General features: G+C 45.3%; 1 protein-coding gene across 3 annotated transcripts in view; it reads right to left on the bottom strand.

Annotated features, from left to right (window-relative positions):
* Positions 1-26,749, bottom strand: part of CACNA1H (calcium voltage-gated channel subunit alpha1 H) — a 606,200-nt gene that overhangs the window by 258,299 nt on the left and 321,152 nt on the right. For all 3 annotated transcript variants that reach the window (XM_073648442.1, XM_073648440.1, XM_073648441.1), the window contains exon 4: positions 5,675-5,808. In XM_073648442.1, the coding sequence (XP_073504543.1) occupies positions 5,675-5,808 (134 nt within the window). The remainder of the gene's footprint in view (positions 1-5,674; positions 5,809-26,749) is intronic.

Genomic DNA, 26,749 nt, shown 5'->3' with positions numbered 1-26,749 from the left:
AAGATCAGTGATTGGTCGCGGGCCAAGACAGCGACCAATCACCGATTTGTGCGGCAGATTTAAATAGATGCCGCGACCAATTGGATGTCAGCGCCACTCCCCGGTCCTCCCTTCACACCCTAGCCGCATGAATGTCAGCGGCGCTGCCTGTGCGGATACTTCTGCTGCGAGAACCCGGGACATGAGCGGGCGCTCGCAGCAGAAGTATCCCGACCCGCAGCGCCGCTCCCCGGTCCTCCCTTCACTCCCTAGCCGCTGATGTCCCCACAGTATCCGCATGGTGTTACAAAGGTCCGGACATTTGTGTTAAAAATCGCTGATTGGTCGCTGGCGCTGCCCGCGACCAATCACCGATTTGGGCGCCAAATTTAAATATCGTCCGCGACCAATCAGCACAGCTTTGTTTAAATGTGGAGCCAAGATCGGTGATTGGTCGCAGCCGATATTTGAATTTGGCGCCCAAATCGGTGATTGGTTGCAGGCACCGCCAGCGACCAATCAGCGATTTTTAACACAAATGTCCGGACCTTTGTAACACCATGCGGATACTGTGGGGACATCAGCGGTTAGGGTGTGAAGGGAGGACCGGGGAGCGGCGCTGCGGGTCCGGATACTTCTGCTGCGAGCAGTCGCTCATGTCCCGGGTTCTCGCAGCGGAAGTATCCGCACAGGCAGCGGCGCTCCCGGGTCCTCACTAATACGATTCCGCTCCCCGCTCCTCACCAATACGATTCGCTGATTGGTCGCGCTCTCCGCACGCGACCAATCAGTGATCTTGGCGCTAAAGTTAAACACCGCTCTGCTGATTGGTCGCGGCCGCCGCCCGCGACCAATCACCGATTTGGGCGCCACATTTAAATAGCGGCCGCGACCAATCACCGATCTTGCCGTCACATTTAAACACTGCTGTGCTAATTGGTCGCGGATGCCAGCCACGACCAATCAGCGAGCTTGGCATCAAATTTAAACAACGCTCTGCTGATTGGTCGCGGACGGCAGACGCGTCCAATCAGCGAGATTGGCGCCAAATTTAAACAACGCTCTGCTGATTGATCGCGGTCGCTGGCCGAGATCAATCAGCAGTATTGGCGCAAAATTTAAACAACGCTCTGCTGATTGGTCGCGGCCGTCAGCCGCGACTAATCAGCAATTTTGGCGCCAAATTTAAACACCGCTCTGCTGATTGGTCGCGGCCGGCGACCAATCAGCAATTCTGGCGCCAAATTTAAACCCCGCTCTGCATCGCTCTGCTGATTAGTCGCGGTCGCCGGCCGTGACCAATCAGCAGTATTGTCGCCAAATTTAAATACCTCTTTGCTGATTGGTAGCGGTCGCGACTAATCAGCGATTTTGGTGCCAAATTTAAACACGCTCTCCATTCCTCACTAACACGGTTCGCTGATTGGTCGCGGCAGCCGCCCGCGACCAATCAGCGATTTTGGCGCCAAATTTAAACACCGCTCTGCTGATTGGTCGCGGCCGCCATCCGCGACCAATCAGCGAGATTGGCGCCAAATTTAAACAACGCTCTGCTGATTGGTCGAGGCCGGCGATCGCGACCAATCAGCAGAGCGATGCAGAGCGGGGTTTAAATTTGGCCCCAAAGTCGCTGATTAGTCGCGTCTGACGGCCGCGACCAATCAACAGAGCGTTGTTTAAATTTTGCGCCAAAATCGCTGATTGGCGCGGCCGTCAGACGCGACTAATCAGCGACTTTGGGGCCAAATTTAAACCCCGCTTTGCATCGCTCTGCTGATTGGTCGCGGTCGGCGGCTGCGACCAATCAGCAGTATTGGCGCCAAATTTAAACACCGCTCTGCTGATTGGTCGCGGCCGTCGACCAATCAGCGATTTTGGTGCCAAATTTAAACCCCGCTCTGTATCGCTCTGCTAATTGGTCGCGGTCAGCGGCCGCGACCAATCAGCAGTCTTGGCGCAAAATTTAAACACCGCTCTGCTGATTGGTCGCGACTAATCAGCGATTTTGGTGCCAAATTTAAACACGCTCTCCAGTCCTCACTAACACGGTTCGCAGAATGGTCGCGGCCGCCGCCCCCGACCAATCACCGATATTGCCGCCAAATTTAAACACCGCTTTGCTGATTGGTCGCGGTTGCCGAACGCGACCAATCAGCGATTTGGGCGCCAAATTTAAACGCCGCTCTGCTAATTGCACCCCGTCGGCCGCATACCTATTCTAGAATACCCGATACGTTCGAATCGGGCCACCATCTAGTAGTAGTTATATTCTTGTATATAGGGGCAGTATTATAGTAGTTATATTCTTATACATAGGGGGCAGTATTATAGTAGTTATATTCTTGTACATAGGGGCAGTATTATAGTAGTTATATTCTTATACATAGGAGCAGTATTATAGTAGTTATATTTTTGTATATTGGGGCAGTATTATATATCAAAAATAGTTCACTAAGTACCCTATATTTATTATGCAACTTTGCTTTACATTTATATATAATGATGGTAGGGTATGAGATATATTTTTGTCTTTTGTAGGTTTTGTTTCTTTTTTGCTAGTGTGAACATGCTCCTATTTCTTGCATGTCTACCATCTTAGACCTCAGTTCACATTGCCTGGTTTTTTGTCTTGTTTGCATTCTGTGCAATTTAAGGGTGTGGCATCCCCTTTGTTGAGCTGACTGGTATATATGTAGCTTACCACGGGCCTGGGTGGTCTGGAGTTGGGACCCGGTCCTATTTGTCTACCCTTTTATATGCATTACTTCAACTTTGATATACAGTAAGGTTTTTAATATAGACAGTATAGGTACCGTCCCAATTTAGGGTCACCTTGCCGCTGGTGGGACGGCTTGTATACTTTTTTTGATCAAAAATAGTTCACTAAGTACCCTATATTTATTATGCAACTTTGCTTTACATTTATATATAATGATGGTAGGGTATGAGATATATTTTTGTCTTTTGTCTTTTGTAGGTTTTGGGGCAGTATTATAGTAGTTATATTCTTGTACATAGGGGCAGTATTATAGTATTTATATTCTTGTACATAGGGGGCAGTATTATAGTAGTTATATTCTTGTACATAGGGGGCAGTATTATAGTAGTTATATTCTTGTACATAGGGGCAGTATTATAGTAGTTATATTCTTGTACATAGGAGCAGTATTATAGTAGTTATATTTTGTACATAGGGGGCAGTATTATAGTAGTTACATTCTTGTACATAGGGGGCATTATTATAGTAGTTATATTTTTGTATATAGGGGCAGTATTATAGTAGTTATATTCTTGTACATAGGGACAGTATTATAGTAATTATATTCTTGTACATAGGGGGCAGTATTATAGTAGTTATATTCTTGTACATAGGAGGCAGTATTATAGTAGTTATATTCTTGTACATAGGGGCAGTATTATAGTAGTTATATTCTTGTACATAGGGGGCAGTATTATAGTAGTTATATTCTTGTACATAGGGGGCAGTATTATAGTAGTTATATTCTTGTACATAGGGAGCAGTATTATAGTAGTTATATTCTTGTACATAGGGAGCAGTATTACAGTAGTTATATTCTTGTACATAGGGGGGCAGTATTATAGTAGTTATATTCTTGTACATAGGAGCAGTATTATAGTAGTTATATTCTTGTACATATGAGCAGTATTATAGTAGTTATATTCTTGTACATAGGGGGCAGTATTATAGTAGTTATATTCTTGTACATAGGAGGCAGTATTATAGTAGTTATAGTCTTGTACATATGAGCAGTATTATAGAAGTTATATTCTTGTACATAGTGGGCAGTATTATAGTAGTTATATTCTTGTACATAGGGGGCAGTATTATAGTAGTTATATTCTTGTACATAGGGAGCAGTATTATAGTAGTTATATTCTTGTACATAGGAGCAGTATTATAGTAGTTATATTCTTGTATATAGGGGACAGTATTATAGTAGTTATATTTTTGTATATAGGGGCAGTATTATAGTAGTCATATTCTTGTACATAGGGGCAGTATTAAAGTAGTTATATTCTTGTACATAGGGGCAGTATTATAGTACTTATATTCTTGTACATAGGGGGCAGTATTATAGTAGTTATATTCTTGTATATAGGGGACAGTATTATAGTAGTTATATTTTTGTATATAGGGGCAGTATTATAGTAGTCATATTCTTGTACATAGGGGCAGTATTATAGTAGTTATATTGTTGTACATAGGGAGCAGTATTATAGAAGTTATATTCTTGTACATACGAGCAGTATTATAGTAGTTATATTCTTGTATATAGGGGGCAGTATTATAGTAGTTATATTCTTGTACATAGGTGGCAGTATTATAGTAGTTATATTCCTGTACATAGGGGGCAGTATTATAGTAGTTATATTCTTGTACATAGGAGGCAGTATTATAGTAGTTATATTCTTGTACATAGGGGGCAGTATTATAGTAGTTATATTCTTGTACATAGGGGCGGTATTATAGTAGTTATATTCTTGTACATAGGGGCAGTATTATAGTAGTTATATTCTTGTACATAGGGGGCAGTATTATAGTAGTTATATTCTTGTATATAGGGGACAGTATTATAGTAGTTATATTTTTGTATATAGGGGCAGTATTATAGTAGTCATATTCTTGTACATAGGGGCAGTATTATAGTAGTTATATTGTTGTACATAGGGAGCAGTATTATAGAAGTTATATTCTTGTACATACGAGCAGTATTATAGTAGTTATATTCTTGTACATAGGTGGCAGTATTATAGTAGTTATATTCCTGTACATAGGGGGCAGTATTATAGTAGTTATATTCTTGTACATAGGAGGCAGTATTATAGTAGTTATATTCTTGTACATAGGGGGCAGTATTATAGTAGTTATATTCTTGTACATAGGGGCGGTATTATAGTAGTTATATTCTTGTACATAGGGGGCAGTAATATAGTAGTTATATTCTTGTACATAGGGAGCAGTATTATAGTAGTTATATTCTTGTACATAGGAGCAGTATTATAGTAGTTATATTCTTGTACATAGGAGCAGTATTATAGTAGTTATATTCTTGTATATAGGAGCAGTATTATAGTAGTTATATTCTTGTACATAGGGGGCAGTATTATAGTAGTTATATTCTTGTACATAGGGGGCAGTATTATAGTAGTTATATTCTTGTACATAGGGGGCAGTATTATAGTAGTTATATTCTTGTACATAGGGGGCAGTATTATAGTAGTTATATTCTTGTACATAGGAGCAGTATTATAGTAGTTATATATTTGTATATAGCGTTAAAGCAGCACCAGCATTTTTCAAGTTCATGGACTTTCTAATGATTTCCTCAGCAGGTCTAACTCCTTAATGTGGTTGTATGTGAAAATTATAGCTGCTTTCTTATAGAAACAGCTACTTTTGTCTATGGACTTGTCTGATATTGTACCTTGGTCTCATCTATGTGAATGGAGCGGAGCTGTAATATCACACACAGCACATGGAGAGGAGTGACGCTGTTTCCGAAAGAAAGCAGCCACCATTTTTTGTAGTCTCATACCATTACTATAACCGTCCGATTAATGAGATACCCAATGAGTGTGGTTACTTTCAGACCCATTTTCCCAATACCTAGGAGATATCTACATCACAGCAGTAGAGGAGCTGATATCCCTCCGGACATAATTTACTACTCACCCAGCCATGACGATAAAAAAATCCAGTCTGTTCCACGTGTCTCCCAGGTAGCACTTCTGCCCAAAGATGCCCAATGCTATCATCTTAATGACCATTTCCACCGCAAAGAAAGCGAAGATGAAGCCATCAAATGCCTGGGGCGGAAGAGAAAGACAAATCCGTATTACCATTGATTCAATTTACTTCTAGAAGACCAACTTCTGTTATTTCCTATGAGACGGATCCACCTGCACGGCCCAGTGCACCCATCACACCGCCGGCAGAAGACAATTAGAAGCAGATTGCATGTCAGCTCCTGTCTGAATCTCCGCTCTGCTGGTGGTGGTCTGCGATCATGAACAAGGGGATGAACGAGAATGGGGTCCTATAGCAGAATACCTGGACATAGATAATGAGGCCCCTATTAATTTCCATGTAGTAACAGCTAAGTAACCAATAAGGTGTCATATACATCCAAAAAGTATGTGACCACTCATGGAAACCACGGAAACTTCTATGGAGGCTTCTATAATAGCTGCCAACTTCTTGGATGACATTTCACTAGAATTTGGAACGTGGTGGAAGAGGATTTGGGTCTATTGAGACATTTATCTATTATCTATCTATTTGTTATCTATTATACTATTATATATCTATTATCTATCTATTATCTATCAATCTATCTATTATCTATCTATTATCTATCTGTTATCTATTATATATCTATTATCTTTCAATTAGCTATCTATCTATCTATTATCTATCTGTTCTCTGTTATCTATGTATTATCGATCTATTATCTATCTATATTATCTATCTGTTATCTATCATCTATCTATTATCTATCATCTATCTATTATCTATCTATCTATAATCTATCTATCATCTATCTATCATCTATCTATTATCTATCTATTATCTATCTATTATCTATCATCTATCTATTATCTAGCTATTATCTATCTGTTATCTGTTATCTATCTATTATCTATCTATTATCTATTATCTATCATCTATCTATCTATTATCTATCTATCATCTATCTATTATCTATCTATTATCTAGCTATCATCTATCTATTATCTATCTATTATCTATCATCTATCTATTATCTAGCTATCATCTATCTATTATCTAGCTATCATCTATCTATTATCTATATATCTATTATACATCTATTATCTGTTTATTATCTATCTATTATCTATCATCTATCTATCATCTATCTATTATCTATCTATTAATTATCTATCATCTTCATTTCTGCTTCTTTTCCCTGCCCTACTTTCTTTTTTCTTTCCTCTTCATAACTTGTTTCGTTCCTGTTCTCCTTCTTTCTTTCCTGTTCTCCTTCCTTCCTTTCTTGATTCCTTCCCCTTCATTCCTTTCTTCATTCGTCCCTTCCTTCTTTCTTTCCTGTTCCCTTTCCTTCTTTTCTTGATTCTTTCCACTTCCTTTCTTCTTTCTTTCCTTCCTTCTTTCCTGTTCTCCTTCCTTCTTTCCTGTTCTCATTTCTTCCTTCTTTCCTGTTCCCCTTCCTTCTTTCCTGTTCCCCTTCCTTCTTTCCTGTTCTCCTTCCTTCCTTCTTTCCTGTTCCCCTTCCTTCTTTCCTGTTCTCCTTCCTTCCTTCTTTACTGTTCCCCTTCTTTCTTTTCTTGCTTCTTTCCCATTCCTTTCTTCTTTCCTTCCCGTTCCCCTTCCCTTCTTGCTTTCCTGTTCTCTTTCATTCCTTCTTTCCTGTTCCCCTTCCTTCTTTCCTGTTCCCTTTCCTTCCTTCTTTCCTGTTCTACTTCCTTCTTTCCTGTTCCCCTACCTTCTTTCCTGTTATCCTTCCTTCTTTTTTTCTGTTCTCATTCCCTACTTCTTTCCTGTTCTCCTTCCTTCTTTCCTGTTCCCCTTCCTTCTTTTTGTCCTGTTCTCCTTCCTTCTTTCATGTTCTCCTTCCTTCTTTCATGTTCCCCTTCCTTCCTTCTTTCCTGTTCCTCTTCCTTCCTTCTTTCCTATTCTCCGCCCTTCCTTCTTTCCTGTTCTCCATCCCTCCTTCTTTACTGTTCTCCTTCCTTCCTTCTTTCCTGTCCCCCTTCCTTTCTTGATTTTTTCCCCTTCCTTTCTTCTTTGATTCCTGTTCCCCTTCCTTCCTGCTTTCCTGTTCCCCTTCCTTCCTTCTTTCCTGTTCCCCTTCCTTCCTTCTTTCCTGTTCTCCTTCCTTCCCTCTTCTTGTTCTCCTTCCTTACTTCTTTCCTGTTCTTCCTTTCTTCTTTCCTGTTCTCAATCTTTCCTTCTTTCCTGTTCCCCTTCCTTCTTTCTTGTTCTCCTTTCTTCTTTCTTGTTCTCCTTCCTTCTTTCCTGTTCCCCTACCTTCCTTCTTTCCTGTTCCACATCCTTCCTTCTTTCCTTTTCTCCTTTCTTTCCTGTTCCCCTTTCTTCTTTCCTGTTCTCCCTCCTTCCTTCTTTCCTGTTCTCTTTCCTTCCTCCTTTACTGTTCCCCTTCCTTTCTTGATTCTTTCCCCTTCCTTTCTTATTTCCTTCCTGTTCCCCTTCCTTCTTTCCTGTTCCCCTTCCTTCATGTTCTCCTTCCTTCTTTCCTGTTCCCTTTACTTCCTTTCTTGATTCTTTCCCCTTCCTTCCTTTCTTGATTCTTTCACCTTACTTTCTTGTTTCCTTCCTGTTCCCCTTCCTTTCTGCTTTCCTGTTCCCCTTCCTTCTTTCCTGTTCTCCTTCCTTCTTTCCTGTTCCCCTTATTTCCTTTCTTGATTATTTCCCCTTCCTTCCTGTTCCCCTTCCTTTCTTCATTCCTTCCTGCTTTCCTGTCCCCCTTCCTTCTTTCCTGTTTCCCTTCTTTCCTGCTTTCCTGTTCCCCTTCCTTCTTTCCTGTTCTCTTTCTTTCTTTCCTGTTCTCCTTCCTTTTTTCCTGTTCCCCTTACTTCCTTTCTTGATTCTTTCCCCTTCCTTCCTTCTTTCCTTCCTGTTCCCCTTCCTTTCTTCTTTCCTTCCTTTCCCCTTCCTTCCTGCTTTCCTGTTCCCCTTCCTTCCTTCTTTCCTGTTCCCCTTCCTTATTTCTTGTTCTCCTTCCTTCTTTCCTGTTCCCCTTCCTTCCTTCTTTCCTTTTCTCCTTCCTTCCTGTTCCCCTTCCTTCTTTCCTGGTCTCTTTCCTTCTTTCCTGTTCTCTTTCCTTCCTCCTTTACTGTTCCCCTTCCTTTCTTGATTCTTTCCCCTCCCTTTCTTCTTTCCTTCCTTCCTGCTTTCCTGTTCCCCTTTTTCTATCCTGTTCTCCTTCCTTCTATCCTGTTCCCTTTACTTCCTTTCTTGATTCTTTCCCCTTCCTTCCTTATTTCCCCTTCCTTGTTTCCTTCCTATTCCCCTTCCTTCCTGCTCTACTGTTCCCCTTCCTTATTTCCTGTTTTCCTTCCTTCTTTCCTGTTCTCCTTACTTCCTTTCTTGATTTTTTCCCTTCCTTCCTTCCTGTTCCCATTCCTTTCTTCTTTCCTTCCTTCCTGCTTTCCTGTTCCCCTTTTTCTATCCTGTTCTCCTTCCTTCTATCCTGTTCCCTTTACTTCCTTTCTTGATTCTTTCCCCTTCCTTCCTTATTTCCCCTTCCTTGTTTCCTTCCTATTCCCCTTCCTTCCTGCTCTACTGTTCCCCTTCCTTCTTTCCTGTTTTCCTTCCTTCTTTCCTGTTCTCCTTACTTCCTTTCTTGATTCTTTTCCCTTCCTTCCTTCCTGTTCCCATTCCTTTCTTCTTTCCTTCCTTTTCCCCTTCCTTCCTGCTTTCCTGTTCCCCTTCCTTCTTTCCTGTTTCCCTTCCTTCCTTCTTTCCTGTTCCCCTTTACTTCCTTTCTTGATTCTTTCCCTTTAGTTCCTTCTTTCCTTCCTGTTCCCCTTCCTTTCTTCTTTCCTTCCTTTTCCCCCTTCCTGCTTTCCTGTTCCCCTTCCTTCCTTTCTTGTTTCTTTCCCCTTCTTTACTTTGTTCATTCCTTTTCTCTTCCTTCTTTTTTTCTGTTTTTGTTCTTTCCTTTCTCGCCAAGTTGAGTGTTGATCCTACATTGATTTTTTCCCTACACTTTGTAGAATTGTCTGAGTTTTTCACTGGCGCTCGTTACGTTTCCACCGATTCCACTTTATGATTGACTTTCTTGCTAGAGAGACTCTTGTAGTAATACAGCGCTTCCCTGCGCTGCCGCCGGCTTGAGGTGACATTATTAGTGACTCACTCTGGAGATGGGGATAGCCACAGTCCTGGAGTAGAGACACAGACTGGATAGATAATCCGATTAATGAAGAACATTCTATAGATCTACAAGACCATAGGAAATCCTCCCCGCACCCGAGGTGCCACATTCACATTATAGGGACCTGCACCCATAAACCAAAAGATGAGGCGTTGTCCTGCCTTAACCACTCACAAAATTACATTGGTGAGGTTTCAGGATGATCTGACCCTTTGGCACTGCTTAGAGATTTCTGGGCCAAGAGCCATTGGTTTGAATGGCATTTTGCTTAGAATATTCTGCTTTAGCAAGAGGAATCTCTGAGCCGTGCCAAAGTGTTTGATCCCTGTATAGAGCCCTATCATAATGGAAATTTATGGTGGTCCCAGGTCCCACACTTTACATATGTCATCTGTGTCATCTATAGAAAGATTAAACCCTTTGGCACCACGCAGAGATTTCTCTTACTGGAAATCTGACATAAAATGTTAAATTAGAGAGTCTTCCAATAATAATAAATAACTTATTTTAGAATTTATTGTGCTAAAATTTTATGAATAGAGATTTCCGTGTCGTGCCAAAGGACCTGATCTCTTCACAGAGTCCTATATAAGTAAGAAGACGGCAGGGGCAAAGTGCATGATCAGGATCTTACACTAATTTCCTAAAGGAAAGTGATCAGATCCTTTGGCACCGCTCAGAGATTTCTATTACTCAAAGGTCAACACTAAACTCTGAGCAATGTGTCATTTAGAGCAATGGCTCTTAGCCCAGAAATCTCTAAGTAGCGCCAAAAGGTCTGATCTCTCCCCAAAGAACTATAACTATGGAAATCATATTCACACTTGCGTCTAGAACTCCGTAGAGTTCAAAACCTTTGGCACGGCACAGAATCAAGCTTGAAGACTCCTTTACTTAAAATATCATGTCAGATTTTTGGTAAGAGAAACTTAAGAGCAGTGCAAAATGGTCTGATTTAGACTCCGAAGACGACGTTGGTATTATCACCCGCACTTAGGACTCTTTTGAGAGATTAGACCCTTTGGTACTGCTTAGAGATTTCTGAAATGAGATTTATAACTCTGAAGTCCCCTTTAACTTAGAATGTGTATGTGATCTGAAACCGCCACTAATTTAAAGAATTAAGGATATTGTAGAGCGATCAGACCCTTTGGCACTGCTCGGAGAAATTTTCATTTAAGATTAATTGATTGGCTTATCATTTTATTTATTCATATTTCCAGTAAAAGAAAATCCCTGAAAAGTTCCGAAAAGTCTGGTACACGTGTGAAGATTACATCGTTCACCAGTAAAAGAAATCTCTGAGCAGTATAAAAGGGTCTGATGTCCCTAAAGTGCGACGAAGACACTGCAGAAGTGATTGAATTTTGACCACTGCTAATTTCCAAAATGATTGAGCTGTGTAGATAGATCAGACCCTTTGGCACTGCTTAGAGATTTCAGACTTCAGTTTCTTTTTTATCTAAAGTCTATTTTGCTAATGATTTTAGGTAATATTTCTAGTAAAAGAAATCTCTGAGCAGCGCCAAAGGGTTTGATGTTTCCACAGACATATGTGAAGATAATACTGAGGAAGTGTTTGATGTAAATTTCCAATATTTTTTTTCTTACCCTTCGGCACTGCTCGGCATTTCATTTTTTTTTACTTGAAATATGACATAAAAGTTAAGACAAATTGATCTGAATGTCCCTTTGCTTAGGATTTGATATCAGTTTTCCAGTTAAAGAAACCTCTAGGTAGTACCAAAGGGTCTGATTTTCAGAATGAATAGGGTTCTATAAAGATAATTTAGACCCTTTGGTGCCGTACTGAGATTTCAAAGTGAAGAGTCATTGATTTAGAATGTTGTGTCGAATTTTCAAAGGTAGAAATCTCTGCGTCGTGCCAAAGGGGTTTATGCTTTTTTTTTGCAGATGTGATTGTCTCAAATCTCCCATATTTATGAAGATCATTCTAACTGGATTTCCCCTTTAATCCCAGCAGGATGACATGATCACTATACGCAGCGATACATGGTGGCACTGCACGCCGTAGCGCGGTATCTCAGGTCAGCCGCCTCGCGCAGCACAATAACAATATTTCCGTGTTTTCTTCGCCATGATTACCGCTGTCTGCGTGAACTTTCAATCCTTCATGAAAGCGGCTGCCAAAAAGCACGCTGTGATGTGAACTGTCGAGGCGGCTGCCAGGAGTCCCGGCTCCCTTTGTCCTACGCTTTTTTTTTATTGTTGCAGAGATGGAATATATTTAGCCCGGTCGTGCCGCGTGACGACAGCCGGCAAAAATGTGAACATGCTAACCAGCGAGCGCAGAGCAGCACAATGACAATTTAATTGGCCACGCAATACCTGACTGTATAGATCAGAGGATGAACGACTGGTTGTAGCAGAGCTGAGTTTGTCATACGCAGCAGAGCGGAGATCAGCAGATCGGCAGAGTGCAGCAGAGCTAGGATTGTTAGAGGTATCAGAGATCGGGTTTTTAAAGTAGCAGAGAAGAGTTTGGCAGACAGCAGTGGCGTAGCGTTCGGAGGCCAAAGGGATGGTTGCTCAAATTTTTTGACTACTTCTTGGATAGATGACACCAGTTCAGAAGTCGAGATGAGTTTGACATTGGCTGCTGCGCTCTACATGGGCTCTCAGTGTGATAAAGTGAGCTTTGTCATCTTGGTCGCTCTCCATGCAGAGCGCAGCAGCCGATGACAAGCTCATCTAAAATACTGAGCTATGGAAAAGGAACTGGTGGAAACCATCCAAAGAGAAGAGAGAGTGGTGCCTAAAATTCTACACCTCAATAAAATTTAAGAAGCCACACTTTTCGCCCCCCTAATGCTATGCCGCTGCTGTATCCAAGAAACTCTGCTCTGCTACTATAAGCATCCGGTCTCTGCTGCATTTGACTGCTGCTCTCTGCATAGACAGCGACCGAGATGATAGAGGCTGAGCAGCTAATGAGTCATGTGCAATGCACTGAGCTCTCCCGCAGATCTCCGCCTCTTCTTTCTCTTGTAATTTTGTGATTTTGTGAGAGGAGAGACGGAGACCTGCTGGGAGAGCTGTCCTAAATAAAAAAGTGTCCGCTGTAAAAAGAAACATTAAAATTATAATACATTTTAGGCTTTTGCACATTGTTTTCCAACCTCTAACTGTGGTTAGGGTTAGGGTAAGTATTAGGGCTAGGTTTAGTATTAGGGCTAGGGTAAGTATTAGGGATAGGGTTAGTGTTAGGCCTAGGATTAGTGTTAAGGATAAGGTTAGAGCTAGGTTTAGTGTTAGGGCTAGTGTTAGAACTATGGTTAGTGCTAGAGCCAGTATAAGAGCTAGGATTAGGGTTAGTGTTAGTATTAGGGCTAAAGTTAGTGTTAGGATTAGTGCTAGGGCTAGGGTTAGTTTAATAGATAGTGTTAGGGGTAAGGTGAGTGTTAGGCCTTGAATTTGGGTTAGGATTAGTGTTAGGGCTACTGTTAGGGATAGGATTAGTGCTAGAGCCAGGGATAATGTTAGGGCTAGTGTTAAGGATAGGGTTAGTGCTAGGGCCAGGTATAGTGTTAGGGCTAGTGTTAGAACTATGGTTAGTGCTAGAGCCAGTATAAGAGCTAGGGTTAGGGCTAGTGCTTGGGTCAGGGATAGTGTTAGGGCTAGTGTTAGAACTATGGTTAGTGCTAGAGCCAGTATAAGAGCTAGGGTTAGGGCTAGTGCTTGGGTCAGGGATAGTGTTAGGGCTAGTGTTAGGGTTAATATTAGGGCTAAGGATAGTGTTAGGATTAGTGTTAGGGCTAGGGTTAGTGTTATAGATAGTGTTAGGGGTAAGGTGAATGTTAGGCCTTAGATTAGGGCTAGGATTAGTGTTAGGGATAGAGTTAGTGCTAGGGCCAGGGATAGTGTTAGGGCTAGTGTTAGGGACAGGGTTAGTGCTAGGGACAGAGTTAGTGCTAGGGCAGGGATAGTGTTAGGGCTAGTGTTAAGAATAGGGTTAGTGCTAGTGTTAAGGATTGGGTTAGTGTTAGGGCTAGTGTTAAGGATAGGGTTAGTGCTAGGGCCAGAGATAGTGTTAGGGATAGTGTTAGAAGCCAGTATAGGAGCTAGGATTAGGGTTAGTGTTAGGGCAAGTGTTAGAGATCGGGTTAGTGCTAGGGTCAGGGCTAGTGTTAGGGCTAGTGTTAGAACTATGTTAGTCCTAGAGCCAGTATAAGAGCTAGGGTTAGGGCTAGGGATGGTGTTAGGGCTAGGGTTAGTGTTATAGATCGTGTTAGGGGTAAGGTGAGTGTTAGGGCTTGGAATAGGGTTAGGATTAGTGTTAGGGCCAGTGTTAGGGATAGGGTTAATGTTAGGGCTAGTGTTACAGCTACGATTAGTGCTAAGGCAAGTGTTAGGGCTAGGGCTAGGGTTAGCGGAGTTTGTCAGAAGCAGCAGCAGAGCTGAAATAGTTTGGCTGGGAATGTATAGCTGAGTGTCATATTGGATCAGTGTAGTTGTGCTGTGAATATCAGGTACAGTGGAGCTAAGTATATAAATGCAGCAGAACTAAGACGGTTTGATGTAGCAGAGGTGAGATGGTCAGGTAAAGTAAATCTGTGTTTTACAGATGTTGATTAATCAAAAAAAATTGCTGATTATGTTCACATTAGCAAAACTCGGATTGTCATATGCAGCAGAATTGAGTTTGTTAAGTGCAAGAGAGAAAATAACACATTCGGCTCTGCTATTGCTATATCTGTACATTAGCTCAGCGGTGACAGACAGGAACAGTAGGGTACAGTGACCTCATGTTCCAAAAAAATAACCCAAATTAGTGTGAGGGGGACGGTGCACGCTGTGCTGTCTAATTACTACACAATGCACCCCCGTAATTTGCTGTCAGTGCTGCTCTCAGCCCAATACAGTTACACACAAAGGTACAGCATGATTGATACGAGCGGCTACGGAAAAAAGGGGCGATCACATTTAGTTTAGAATGACCTAACCCCTGCACGTCGCGCCTAGTTTTTTACGCTTTAGCTTTTACCGCCCCTTCTTCCAAGAGCATCAACTTAGAAAAGGTGAAATAATTATATATATATATATATATATATATGTACAGTACAGACCAAAAGTTTGGACACACCTTCTCATTTACAGATTTTTCTGTATTTTAATGACTTTGAAAATTGTACATTCACACTGAAGGCATCAAAACTATGAATTACCACATGTGGAATTATATACTTAACAAAAAAGTGTGAAACAACTGAAAATATGTCTTATATTCTAGGTTCTTCAAAGTTGCCCTTTTTTTGCTTTGATGACTGCTTTGCACACTCTTGGCATTCTCTTGATGAGCTTCAAGAGGTAGTCACCGGAAATGGTCTTCCAACAATCTTGAAGGAGTTCCCAGAGATGCTTAGCACTTGTTGGCCCTTTTGCCTTCACTCTGCGGTCCAGCTCCCCCCAAACCATCTCGATTGGGTTCAGGTCTGGTGACTGTGTGTTACGGATCCGGGTGGTGGAACCTCTGTGCTGCGGTGCAAGGAGGGACCCAGAGGGGCGTAACTAAGTATCAACTCAGACCGACCCTGGTCGTACGGCGGCTAACGACTCCGTGACCAGGGAGGGACCGAGCAGAGGGACCAGGTGCTACTCTGGGGACGACCTTGTAAGAGAGCAGGTGGCTTCCACGGGTCAGATGACTGGGACTGACCGGTATAGCGGATGGGCACAACAAGCAGGCGGAAGTCTCTGGGTTAGCTGACAGGTGGTCACAGCAAGTGACAGCAGGAGCCTCCAGGTAGGCTATCAGGTAACAAGCAGGTAACAGGCGAGTGCTCCCAGGTGAGCGGGCTTAGAAGCTCAGCAGGTAGCAGGCAGGTAACTGGCAGGTGCTTCCTGGTAAGCAGGCAGACTTGCCCATAGACAGACTGGTGGTTAGAACGGAAGACAGACTGTCGGGCTGGAGAGTAGTCAGGTTGGCGGACTGGAACAGTAGTCAGGCTGGCAACTGGACCTGAGGGCTGAAGCAGAGGTAAGTACACTGTGCAACAACTATTGCTCGGGCACCTCCATTTTGGAGGAGGTGCCTTATATATGGGAGGTCCTCCGGCCATTGGTCGGGGACTCCTTAGGATGGCGCGCGAGGCCCCTTTAAGAGAGAGGGAGCGCGCGCGCACCCTAAGCACAGTGCCCGGGAAGCAGCGCGCGCCGACAGCAGCAGCAGGAGGAGAAGCGCTGGAGGACGCCGCGCAGGGAGCGAGGAGGTGAGAGGGACGGCGTCTCTGCCTGGCAGGGGGCAGAGACGCCGATGCTACACTGTGGAGGTCAGGTCATCTGGCGTAGCACCCCATCCCTCTCCTACTTGGTCAAATACTCCTTACACAGCCTGGAGGTGTCTTTGGGGTCATTGTCCTGTTGAAAAATAAATGATGGTCCAACTAAATGCAAACCGGATGGAATAGCATGCCGCTGCAAGATGCTGTGGTAGCCATGCTGGTTCAGTATGCCTTCAATTTTGAATAAATCCCCAACAGTGTCACCAGCAAAGCACCCCCACACCATCACACCTCCTCCTCCATGCTTCACGGTGGGAACCAGGCATGTAGAGTCCATCCGTTCACCTTTTCTGCATCACACAAAGACACGGTGGTTGGAACCAAAGATCTCAAATTTGGACTCATCAGACCAAAGCACAGATTTCCACTGGTCTAATGTCCATTCCTTGTGTTCTTTAGCCCAAACAAGTCTCTTCTGCTTGTTGCCTGTCCTTAGCAGTGGTTTCCTAGCAGCTATTTTACCATGAAGGCCTGCTGCACAAAGTCTCCTCTTAACAGTTGTTGAAGAGATGTGTCTGCTGCTAGAACTCTGTGTGGCATTGACCTGGTCTCTAATCTGAGCTGCTGTTAACCTGCGATTTCTGAGGCTGGTGACTCGGATAAACTTATCCTCAGAAGCAGAGGTGACTCTTGGTCTTCCTTTCCTGGGGCGGCCCTCATGTGAGCCAGTTTCTTGTAGCGCTTGATGGTTTTTGCAACTGCACTTGCGGACACTTTCAAAGTTTTCCCAATTTTTCGCACTGACTGACCTTCATTTCTTAAAGTAATGATGGCCACTCGTTTTTCTTTACTTAGCTGCTTTTTTATTGCCATAATACAAATTCTAACAGTCTATTCAGTTGGACTATCAGCTGTGTATCCACCTGACTAATGCACAACACAACTGATGGTCCCAACCCCATTTATAAGGCAAGAAATCCCACTTATTAAACCTGACAGGGCACACCTGTGAAGTGAAAACCATTTCTGGTGACTACCTCTTGAAGCTCATCAAGAGAATGCCAAGAGTGTGCAAAGCAGTCATCAAAGCAAAAGGTGGCTACTTTGAAGAACCTAGAATATAAGACATATTTTCAGTTGTTTCACACTTTTTTGTTAAGTATATAATTCCACATGTGTTAATTCATAGTTTTGATGTCTTCAGTGTGAATGTACATTTTTCATAGTCATGAAAATACAGAAAAATCTTAAAATGAGAAGGTGTGTCTAAACTTTTGGTCTGTAATGTATATATATGGAAATTATTCAGACCCCTTTAAATTTTTCACTCTTTGTTTCATTGCAGACATTTGGTAAATTCTAAAAAGTTTTTTTTTCTCTCAATAAAGTACACCCTGCACCCCATCTTGACTGAAAAAAACAGAAATGTAGACATTTTTACAAATTTATTAAAAAAGAAAAACTGAAATATATATTTTTTATTTTTTTTCATATTTTTATTTCTATAATTGTAACACAGAAAAAGCGTGATCTGAATTTTTCATTTTTTTTTAACATTTTTTTTTTACCATCTTATTAATATAATATCTAAAATAAGATATAAAATATAAAATAAAATACAAATTAATATGAATAAAAAAACAAATAAACAATATAAAATATAATTAAATAAAAAAAATTATTAATAAAAAGTAAACAAATTGGAAAAATATAAAAATATAATACAATAAAAATTAATAAATAAACATTTAAATAAAAATGAAGATGACTAAACAATAATAAATTGCTGCAAAAAACTTCAAATATATAAAATATATAACAAACAATAATTATTTTTTCGTCTTATGAATAAAAAACAAATAAACTATATAAAATATTTTAAAATCGAACAAAATATAAATCGATATTAATAAAAAAGTAAGAAAACGTAAAAAATATAAAATTAATACAAATAATTAAAATAAAAATGAATATGAATAACAAAATGATAAACAGATGCAAAAAAATAAAATATTTAAAATGTATAACAAAAAGAATTATCTTTTCATCCTATGTATAAAAAACAAATACATAATATCAAATATTTTAAAAGATAAAAAAAATAAAAATCTATATTAATAAGCAAGTTGAATAAATATAAAAATATAATACAAAAAAAGTTAATATGAATAAAAAAAATAAAATGCAAAAAAATTAAAATATATAACAAAAAGAAATAATTATTTCTTTGTTTCCATCCCCTGGGGGAAATTGAACCTGTGATAGGTTCATCGCAAAAGTAATGCAGTATATAGTGAAAATGAGGGTCGCCTATGAAGCCCAGCCAAACAGGAGCGCCAAGACAGCCAATTTCGGCACCCACCATGCATGGTGTGGGGGTACACATAATGGACGGTCTGCACAGCATTGGTCTTCATTTGACATCACCGTAACTGTTACTACATGGATATGGAGTACTTGTGGAGGCCTTATTTTTTAAATCTATCTTTGTTGCCCATAGCAACCAATCACAGCACAGCTTTTATTTTACCAGAGCTGTTTGAAAAATGAAAGCTGAGCTCTGATTGGTTGCTAGTGGCAACGAAGATGGTACAACTTTTAGAGCTTTTTGATAAATGAGGCCTTCTATGTGAGAAAGTGACAAGGTCTTCGAAGTCCCAGTCAAAGTCCGAGGACCCAGTCGGTGCCCATTGCGTGGAGAGCATGTTTCAAGAAACTTTATTAGCAATAATCCGAACATCCTCTTAATTGTCCCTTAATGGCGCCATCGCCATAGAGAATATTCCTTCTAATTCCGCGACACGTTCTGCCAGTAAATGAAAACGTGGTCGTATCCTTAATTTATGGTTCCGCAAAGAGCCGCCATAACGTAGGACAATATGCTCTACGTCCAGGAATATATGGCCGCTCTGCAGCCGCGCTTCACAAGCTTGTTATAGCTGCACAGATATAGCGGAGATGAATTTGTAACTGAGCTGTATTTTCGGCGTGTGCAGTGATATATCTGGGCCTCCCTGCAGTCCTATGTAAGTGACGCGCCCCTGGGCCTGCTGTGTCGCGCAGCGTCTCGCGCACGGGGGCTTACCCGGAACCGGATCAGATGAGGGTTGTAGTCTCCGAGTGGCGGGGACCCGGTCCGTGCCCAGGGGGTCAGACTCAGTGTGTGGCAGTCTTGATAGATGTTATTTGAGTGTCGACTACGCCACCCGTTGATTTGCAGCTATGGAGCTGCCGCTGCAGGGCAGACCGCTGAGGCCGGTGTAGAATTGTGCAGCGTGATAGTATAACCCCCAACGGGAGGGGTATGGCCTCAGGGCAGCCGACGTGGAAGATGGGGGTAGCAGGAACCACTCAGAGACGGTGCGGTGTAATTCAGGGTCTTTACTGGTAACAACGATAGACCCTCCCGGAGTACTTGCTAGCGAACGGGGCCTGGTCAGTCCTTGAGCAGATGGGATCTCCCCTGGCCAGGCGGAGTTGTAGGCCTCCCAAACTGACTGTACTCTTCTGGCTACCTTGCTAGAAGCGGATATAAGTAGCCCACGTCCCTGAGTGTACCGTGTGGTGCTCACCCGTATGGCCGGTGACTCGGGGCCTTCTATTGGCTTCCGCTCCACGATGGCGGTGCTGGTCCCACACGTGTGACCGTGCCTTCGGGTTTCTGGGCCTGAGGACCTGAAATCCCCTGCCGGTCGGCTTCTGCTGCTGGGTAAGAGTTAGTCCCCACAGCCTCGGACGCCGGGTCCGGTAGAAAGCTTCTCAGTCAGGGCGAGCTCTGCAGCTGCCAGCCCCTGACTCGTAGTAGTATTGCTCCCACTGAGCTCCAGCTGTTTCTTCCTATGACTGTCTCTTGTCTCTACTCTCCTTGACTCCTAACCCTGCTTCAGCCCCGGGTTTATATAGGGGAAGTTCTTCCCCTCCCAAGACTGGGCAGGAGGTGTGGCATGCACAGGATCCCTGACCAAAGGACCTCCCACCTGCTCTCAGACATAACATCTCTATCACTGTGGCAACCAGACCCCTGGGGTGTCACATTCCCCCCTAGTGAAATTTAGTACTCCGGGACTAAACATATTTTAGAAAAACATAACAAGATAAAAACAATAATAATACAATAAGAAAAACATATAAAGATGGTTACGGCATGTCCGTAACCGGGTGCAGTCTTTGAAGAAAAGCAAGGTGTCCATTTCACCAAAACAGGGAGACGTAACCAGGTAGGGGTTTGTCCTACCCCGAGTCCTTAACAGTCTTTAGTCCGTCCTGGGTTACGCTCCAACTATGTACAAGGATTCCCGGTAATCCACCAAGGACTCCTACAAATAACTAGAAACACAAAATTATACACAAGCAACAATACACAGGTAAACATAAATAAAACAATTTATACACTTCAAATCCTCCACCGTGCGGGTAACTGGCCTCTAGTGGCCCTAGTGGACCTACGGAGCTGACTGCCTAGCCCTGAACTACAGGGTGTAGGAGCTGTCAAGGGTAAACTGGGCAGCTGTCTACCGGCTCTTTGGCTCACTAGGGATATGGCAGGCTCACTGCAAGCAGAGGGTTGATCCTCCTGGTCTGCGGGTGTGGGGTCTTCTGCCTCCTGGACCGGCTGTTCTTCCAGCTCTACCTGTTGCTCCGTAGGTGCTTGGGATGCTGGTTGGAGGAAGGTGAGTACGGGTACCACAACTGCACCATTGACTTGAGTCCAAGACCGAGGGAAGTCCCCGAGCACAGTACTAACCATATCTTCCCTTTCCTCTACGGGTCGATGGTCTTCTTGTTCCTCTTCAGGGTTCCTCAGTTGTTCGGGACACTTCTTCAGGTGGTCCCGGGATACAATAGCTGTGGTTTCCCCTCCGTCTTTACTGATGGTACAAACCTTCGGGTTCTCGTGGCTTGAGGGCAGTACGGTGTACGGGTCCTTTTCCCACTGGTCGTCCAACTTGTGGAGCCGTCTCTTCCTCTTCAAGACCTGCTCTCCGGGTACCAGGGGAACAGCGGGAGCATACTGGTTGTAAGTTTTCTCTTGTCTTTCCCTAGCCTGACAGAGACTTCGCTCCACGCTCTCCTGTACTCTCCTGTACTGCTGCTGCCTCTCCGTGTCCCAGTCTGTTTCTGGTGAAGTGTCCTCGGGTGTCAGGACTCCCATTTCCAGGTCAACAGGTAACTTACCAGGTCTTGCCCTCATTAGGTAAGCCGGGGTACAGTTGGTGGAACCTACCGGGATGTGGTTGTATAGGTCCACCAGATCGGGCAACTTCTCAGGCCACAGACCGCGTTCTTCCAGGGGCAACGTTTTTAAAAGATCCATTACCACCTGGTTCATTTTCTCACAAAGTCCATTAGTTTGCGGATGGTAGGGTGTCGTCCTTATCTTCCGGCAGCCATACAGATTGCAGAATTCCTGGAAGACCTCCGCTTCAAAGGCAGGTCCCTGGTCCGTCAGCACTTGGTCCGGGTACCCGTGTGGACGGCAAAAGTGCTGCTGGAAGGCTCTAGCTGCTGTTTGAGCCGTTAAGTCCTTGACGGGGACGACAACCAAGAACCGGGAGTAATGATCCACGATGGTTAACGCGTAGACGTAGCCACTTCTGCTTGGGGTCAGTTTTACATGATCCAAGGCTACCAGTTCCAACGGTTGCCGGGTGACGATGGACTGCAGGGGAGTCTTCTGGCTGGCACGGTCCTTCCTTCTCAGGTTGCACGGGCCACAGTCTCTGCACCACTTCTCAATGGTTCCCCTCATGCCTACCCAGTGGAATCGCTCGCGCAGCAGGAACTCCAGCTTCTTCCACCCGAAGTGTCCAGCTCCGTCGTGGTATGCCTCCATCACCATGGCTGCGTCTCTTCGTGGCACCACTACTTGCCAGAGTAGTTCATGCGTCCGGGAGTTAACCATTCTGCGGCACAACTTCCCCTTGTAAAGGAACAGTCGACTCTTCTCTGCCCATAGTTGTTTGGCTTCCTCCGGAGCGTCTGGTTCAAGGCAAGCCTCCGGGCGAGTCAGCATCTCCTTCACCAGTCGGACGGCAGGGTCGCTGTCTTGCGTTTCCGCCCAGTTGTAGTGAGGTAAGGGGTTCAACGTAGCAGCCTGCTTACTCCTTACCCGGTGGGAATACTGGATAGTCCCATGACGGTGGAACGCAGGGAGTTCAACTTCTTCCAGTCCCTCCGGATCTTCTCCTTCGTCCGGCAGGTTGGGCATCCTGGACAGGGCATCCGCGTTGGTATTGGAGCGTCCGGCCCGGTATTTGATTGTGAACTCGTAGTTGGACAGACGGGCCATCCACCTCTGCTCCAGGGCACCGAGTCTTGCCGTGTCCAGGTGTGTCAACGGGTTGTTATCCGTGTACACGGTGAACCGGGAAGAAGCGAGGTAATGCTTAAAGCGCTCAGTGACTGCCCATACTACGGCCAGGAACTCTAGCTTAAATGAGCTGTAATTCTCGGGGTTCCTTTCGGTGGGTCGCAGTTTTCGGCTGGCGTAGGCGATTACTCGTTCCTTCCCCTGCTGGATCTGGGACAGTACGGCTCCTAGCCCGATGTTACTGGCGTCGGTGTAGAGGATAAAGGGCTGGCTATAATCCGGGTACGCCAGGATTTCGTCCCCCGTGAGGGCCATCTTCAGCTGGCGGAAGGACTCTTCTTCCAACTCCTCCCATTTGAAGGGCGGCTTCTGGTTCTTGGCCTTCCGGGACTGGCCTATCAGGAGGTCCTGCATAGGTGCTGCCTTTTTGGTGAAACCGGGAATAAACCTTCGGCAGTAGCCTACCAACCCGAGGAACTGCCGCACTTCTTTTACGCTGGAGGGGCTTGGCCATTCCTTAATTGCGGTGATCTTATCAGGGTCGGGAGCCACTCCGTCAGCGCTCACCACGTGTCCCAGGTACTGCACCTTTGGTTTCAGGAGGTGACACTTGGAGGGTTTCACCTTTAGGCCGTAACTCGCCAGAGCTTCAAACACTTCCGCCAGGTGTTTCAGGTGGTCCTCATACGTCTTGGAATATACGATGACATTGTCCAGGTACAACAAGACCGTCTCGAAGTTTCTGTGGCCCAGACAACACTCCATTAGTCGTTGGAAGGTTCCTGGTGCGTTGCAGAGTCCGAACGGCATGCAGGTGAACTCGCTAAGTCCCATCGGGGTAGTGAATGCGGTCTTCTCCCGGTCCGCCTCTGCTACAGGAACCTGCCAGTACCCGCTAGTGAGATCCAAGGTAGAGAAGAAGTTAGCAGATCTTAAAGCAGCCAATGACTCCTCTATCCTTGGTAAGGGGTACGCATCCTTGTGTGTGATACGGTTGATTTTCCGGTAATCTACACACATCCTCATGGTGTTGTCTTTTTTTCTGACTAAGACTAGTGGAGCTGCCCAGGGGCTACAGCTATCCCTGATCACCCCAGCCTCCTTCATGTCTCTAAGCATCCCCTTGGCGTGTTGGTAGTGGGCAGGGGGTACGGGTCGATACCTCTCTTTTATAGGAGGATGGTCTCCCGTGGGGATGTGGTGTTCTACCCCCTTGACTCGCCCGAAGTCTAACGGGTGTTTACTGAACACTCTCTCGTACTCCTGAACCACCCGATAGACTCCTTGTTTCTGGTGTGAGGGAGTGGAGTCAGTACCCAGATGTAGTTGCTGACACCAGTCCTCCATGTTTTTCTTAGAGCCGTTACCTTCCTCCGGGTGAGATGGAGGCAAGGGTTCCACAGATTGTATAGAATTTTGGTTAATGGTATATAATTTGGCTAGCGTGGCATACCGGGGCAGGTACACTTCCCTCTCCCCGATATTTATTATGCGAACGGGCACCCTCCCATGGCGTACATCAACTACCCCCCGTGCTGTCAAAATGGTGGGCCTACTGTCTGAGTAAACTGGTTCCACCATTGCCTGGTAATCCCTACCTCTCAGACCAATAGCTGCCCGGCACCAAATCATCATTTCACTTTTTGGGGGCATGGCAATAGGAAAAGGGTCACACATTCTTACGCTACCAATCTCACCGCCGGAGAGTTCCACCTGTTGCCGTCGCATCAGTGCCCGGATCTCTTTTTGGAGCACTCGCTGCTCGCCGGAGCTGGCGTTCTTGGCAACCTGCTGTAAAAGGAAAATCACCTCTGCAAGACAATTTTCAATTACATTAGTTCCTAGAGTTATTTTTGGGTGACTCTCATGTTTGTCAATATCTACAATGATCAGTCCCTGTGCTGCCAGTTCGACTCTACCGATTTTGATGGTCACCTCTTTAAATCCGATCTGTGGCACGGGCTGGCCATTGCTGGCGATGATACTCAAGTCGTCGTCAGGGTAGCGGGTAATATCCGAGTCATTCCAGTACTGCTTAAAGAGCACGTACGGGATGGTGGTGACCTGCGACCCGGTGTCCAGTAGGGCACTCATGGGAATGCCATCCAGTACCACCGGCAAGACTGGACGTCCTCCCACATATCTGTCGCGCCAGTTCAATGGGCCTGGTGATCTTTTTCCTGGGGGTTGGCCCTCTACCCCAGGTTGTGCCCGTTTAAAGAACAGTACCTTGCCATATGTCCGGGTTGATTGCAGCGGCGGCAGATGGGTCGTCCGTCCTCGCTGTATCGGTCACTGGGTCTTCCTCTGGCCAGTGGGGTCCTCCTTGGTCGACGCCACGGGATGTCCTCCGGTCCGGATGCCAGCTGGATCTTCCCTGGGGTGGAAACCTGTAAAGACTGCACAGTTCGGGTTAGCGCAGCAACGCTCTTAGCTAGCTCTTGGACCTGATGGTGTAGGTCTGGAGCCGGGTCATTGTCCAAAGCCTGCGCATCAGCTCCCACAGGCCCTGCCGACAAGGGCGCCGCCTCCTGGTGGTAAGTAATAGCTGGGCGCCTGTGGGTCATAACGCCACCCGGTGCCGGTTCTCGGAGCACCCGGATGGCTCTGTCCTTGAACTGTGCAAAGCCCAGATGGGGATCCTGTAAGGCCATCGCCCGCAACTGGGTTCGGTGGGCATTACAATACAGTCCCTCTATAAATTGTTCAGTCAACAGCCTGTCCTCGTTTCCCACTCCATCAGGGTCGGTCTGCTTAATGGCCCTCAGGGCCTCTTGTAGGTTTAGTGCATAGTCCCTTATACTCTCATGCGCTCGCTGCTTGCACCCGTAGAATCTAAGCTTAATCTCGGCTGAGGTGCGGGTATCAAAGGTATCCTTCAGCCGGGTTAGTATCCCTGCGACAGTCTTCCTCCCAGGTGGCCAGGATTTTACTTCCCTTTTAGCTGCCCCGGTTAGTTGGGCCACCAGGATGCTCACTTTTTGCTCTTCTGTGAGGGGGTACACCTGGAAGAGGCTATCCAGCTTTTCTCTAAAGTCATGCAGGGTATGTGACTCCCCTGAGTACTGGGGTAGCCAAGCTGCTCCCGGGATATAGGGCATGGTGAAGGGCATAACTGCAGCAGCGGTGGCGCTGGCGGGGGTTGAGGCAGTGAAGCTCTCCTCCGTATCCGACATCTTCCTCCCCCCTAGTGGACCGTGGCCTACCTTGCGATGATCCTGTTCCGTAGGCCGCGGCTCCGCAGTAGATCGTCAGGGTTGAGGACCTTCCGTCGCGCTCCGGTGACGTCGGCGTCTGCTGGGCTCCTTCCAGGACCTTACGCAACGTCCGGACGTGAGGCGGGGCTTCAGTTCTCGCGCGCTTTCGAAGTCCACGCCCCTCTTCTTCCCGCGCGGCGTCCTCAAGATGGCGTCCAACGGCGGGAAAACTCCACGGATGGCGGGAAGAAGGCCGAAGATGGCGCCGGATGGAGGGAAAACTTTGCGGATGGCGGGAAGAAGGCAGAAGATGGCGCCGGATGGCGGGAAACCTCACCACTGGTAAGTTTGAACAGTCTTTGCTTTTCAGGCACGCAGTACCCGGTGGTTGCGGGCACGAAATCCTGCCGACTACGCCAAAGTTGACGCGCCCCTGGGCCTGCTGTGTCGCGCAGCGTCTCGCGCACGGGGGCTTACCCGGAACCGGATCAGATGAGGGTTGTAGTCTCCGAGTGGCGGGGACCCGGTCCGTGCCCAGGGGGTCAGACTCAGTGTGTGGCAGTCTTGATAGATGTTATTTGAGTGTCGACTACGCCACCCGTTGATTTGCAGCTATGGAGCTGCCGCTGCAGGGCAGACCGCTGAGGCCGGTGTAGAATTGTGCAGCGTGATAGTATAACCCCCAACGGGAGGGGTATGGCCTCAGGGCAGCCGACGTGGAAGATGGGGGTAGCAGGAACCACTCAGAGACGGTGCGGTGTAATTCAGGGTCTTTACTGGTAACAACGATAGACCCTCCCGGAGTACTTGCTAGCGAACGGGGCCTGGTCAGTCCTTGAGCAGATGGGATCTCCCCTGGCCAGGCGGAGTTGTAGGCCTCCCAAACTGACTGTACTCTTCTGGCTACCTTGCTAGAAGTGGATATAAGTAGCCCACGTCCCTGAGTGTACCGTGTGGTGCTCACCCGTATGGCCGGTGACTCGGGGCCTTCTATTGGCTTCCGCTCCACGATGGCGGTGCTGGTCCCACACGTGTGACCGTGCCTTCGGGTTTCTGGGCCTGAGGACCTGAAATCCCCTGCCGGTCGGCTTCTGCTGCTGGGTAAGAGTTAGTCCCCAC

This window comes from Phyllobates terribilis, unplaced genomic scaffold (assembly GCF_046119375.1).
Source record: "Phyllobates terribilis strain yellow unplaced genomic scaffold, ASM4611937v1 Scaffold_9__5_contigs__length_417890890, whole genome shotgun sequence".
Lineage (NCBI taxonomy): Eukaryota > Metazoa > Chordata > Amphibia > Anura > Dendrobatidae > Phyllobates > Phyllobates terribilis.
Note: the sequence above shows the minus strand (reverse complement) of the source record. Positions and strands in the feature narration are given on the sequence as shown.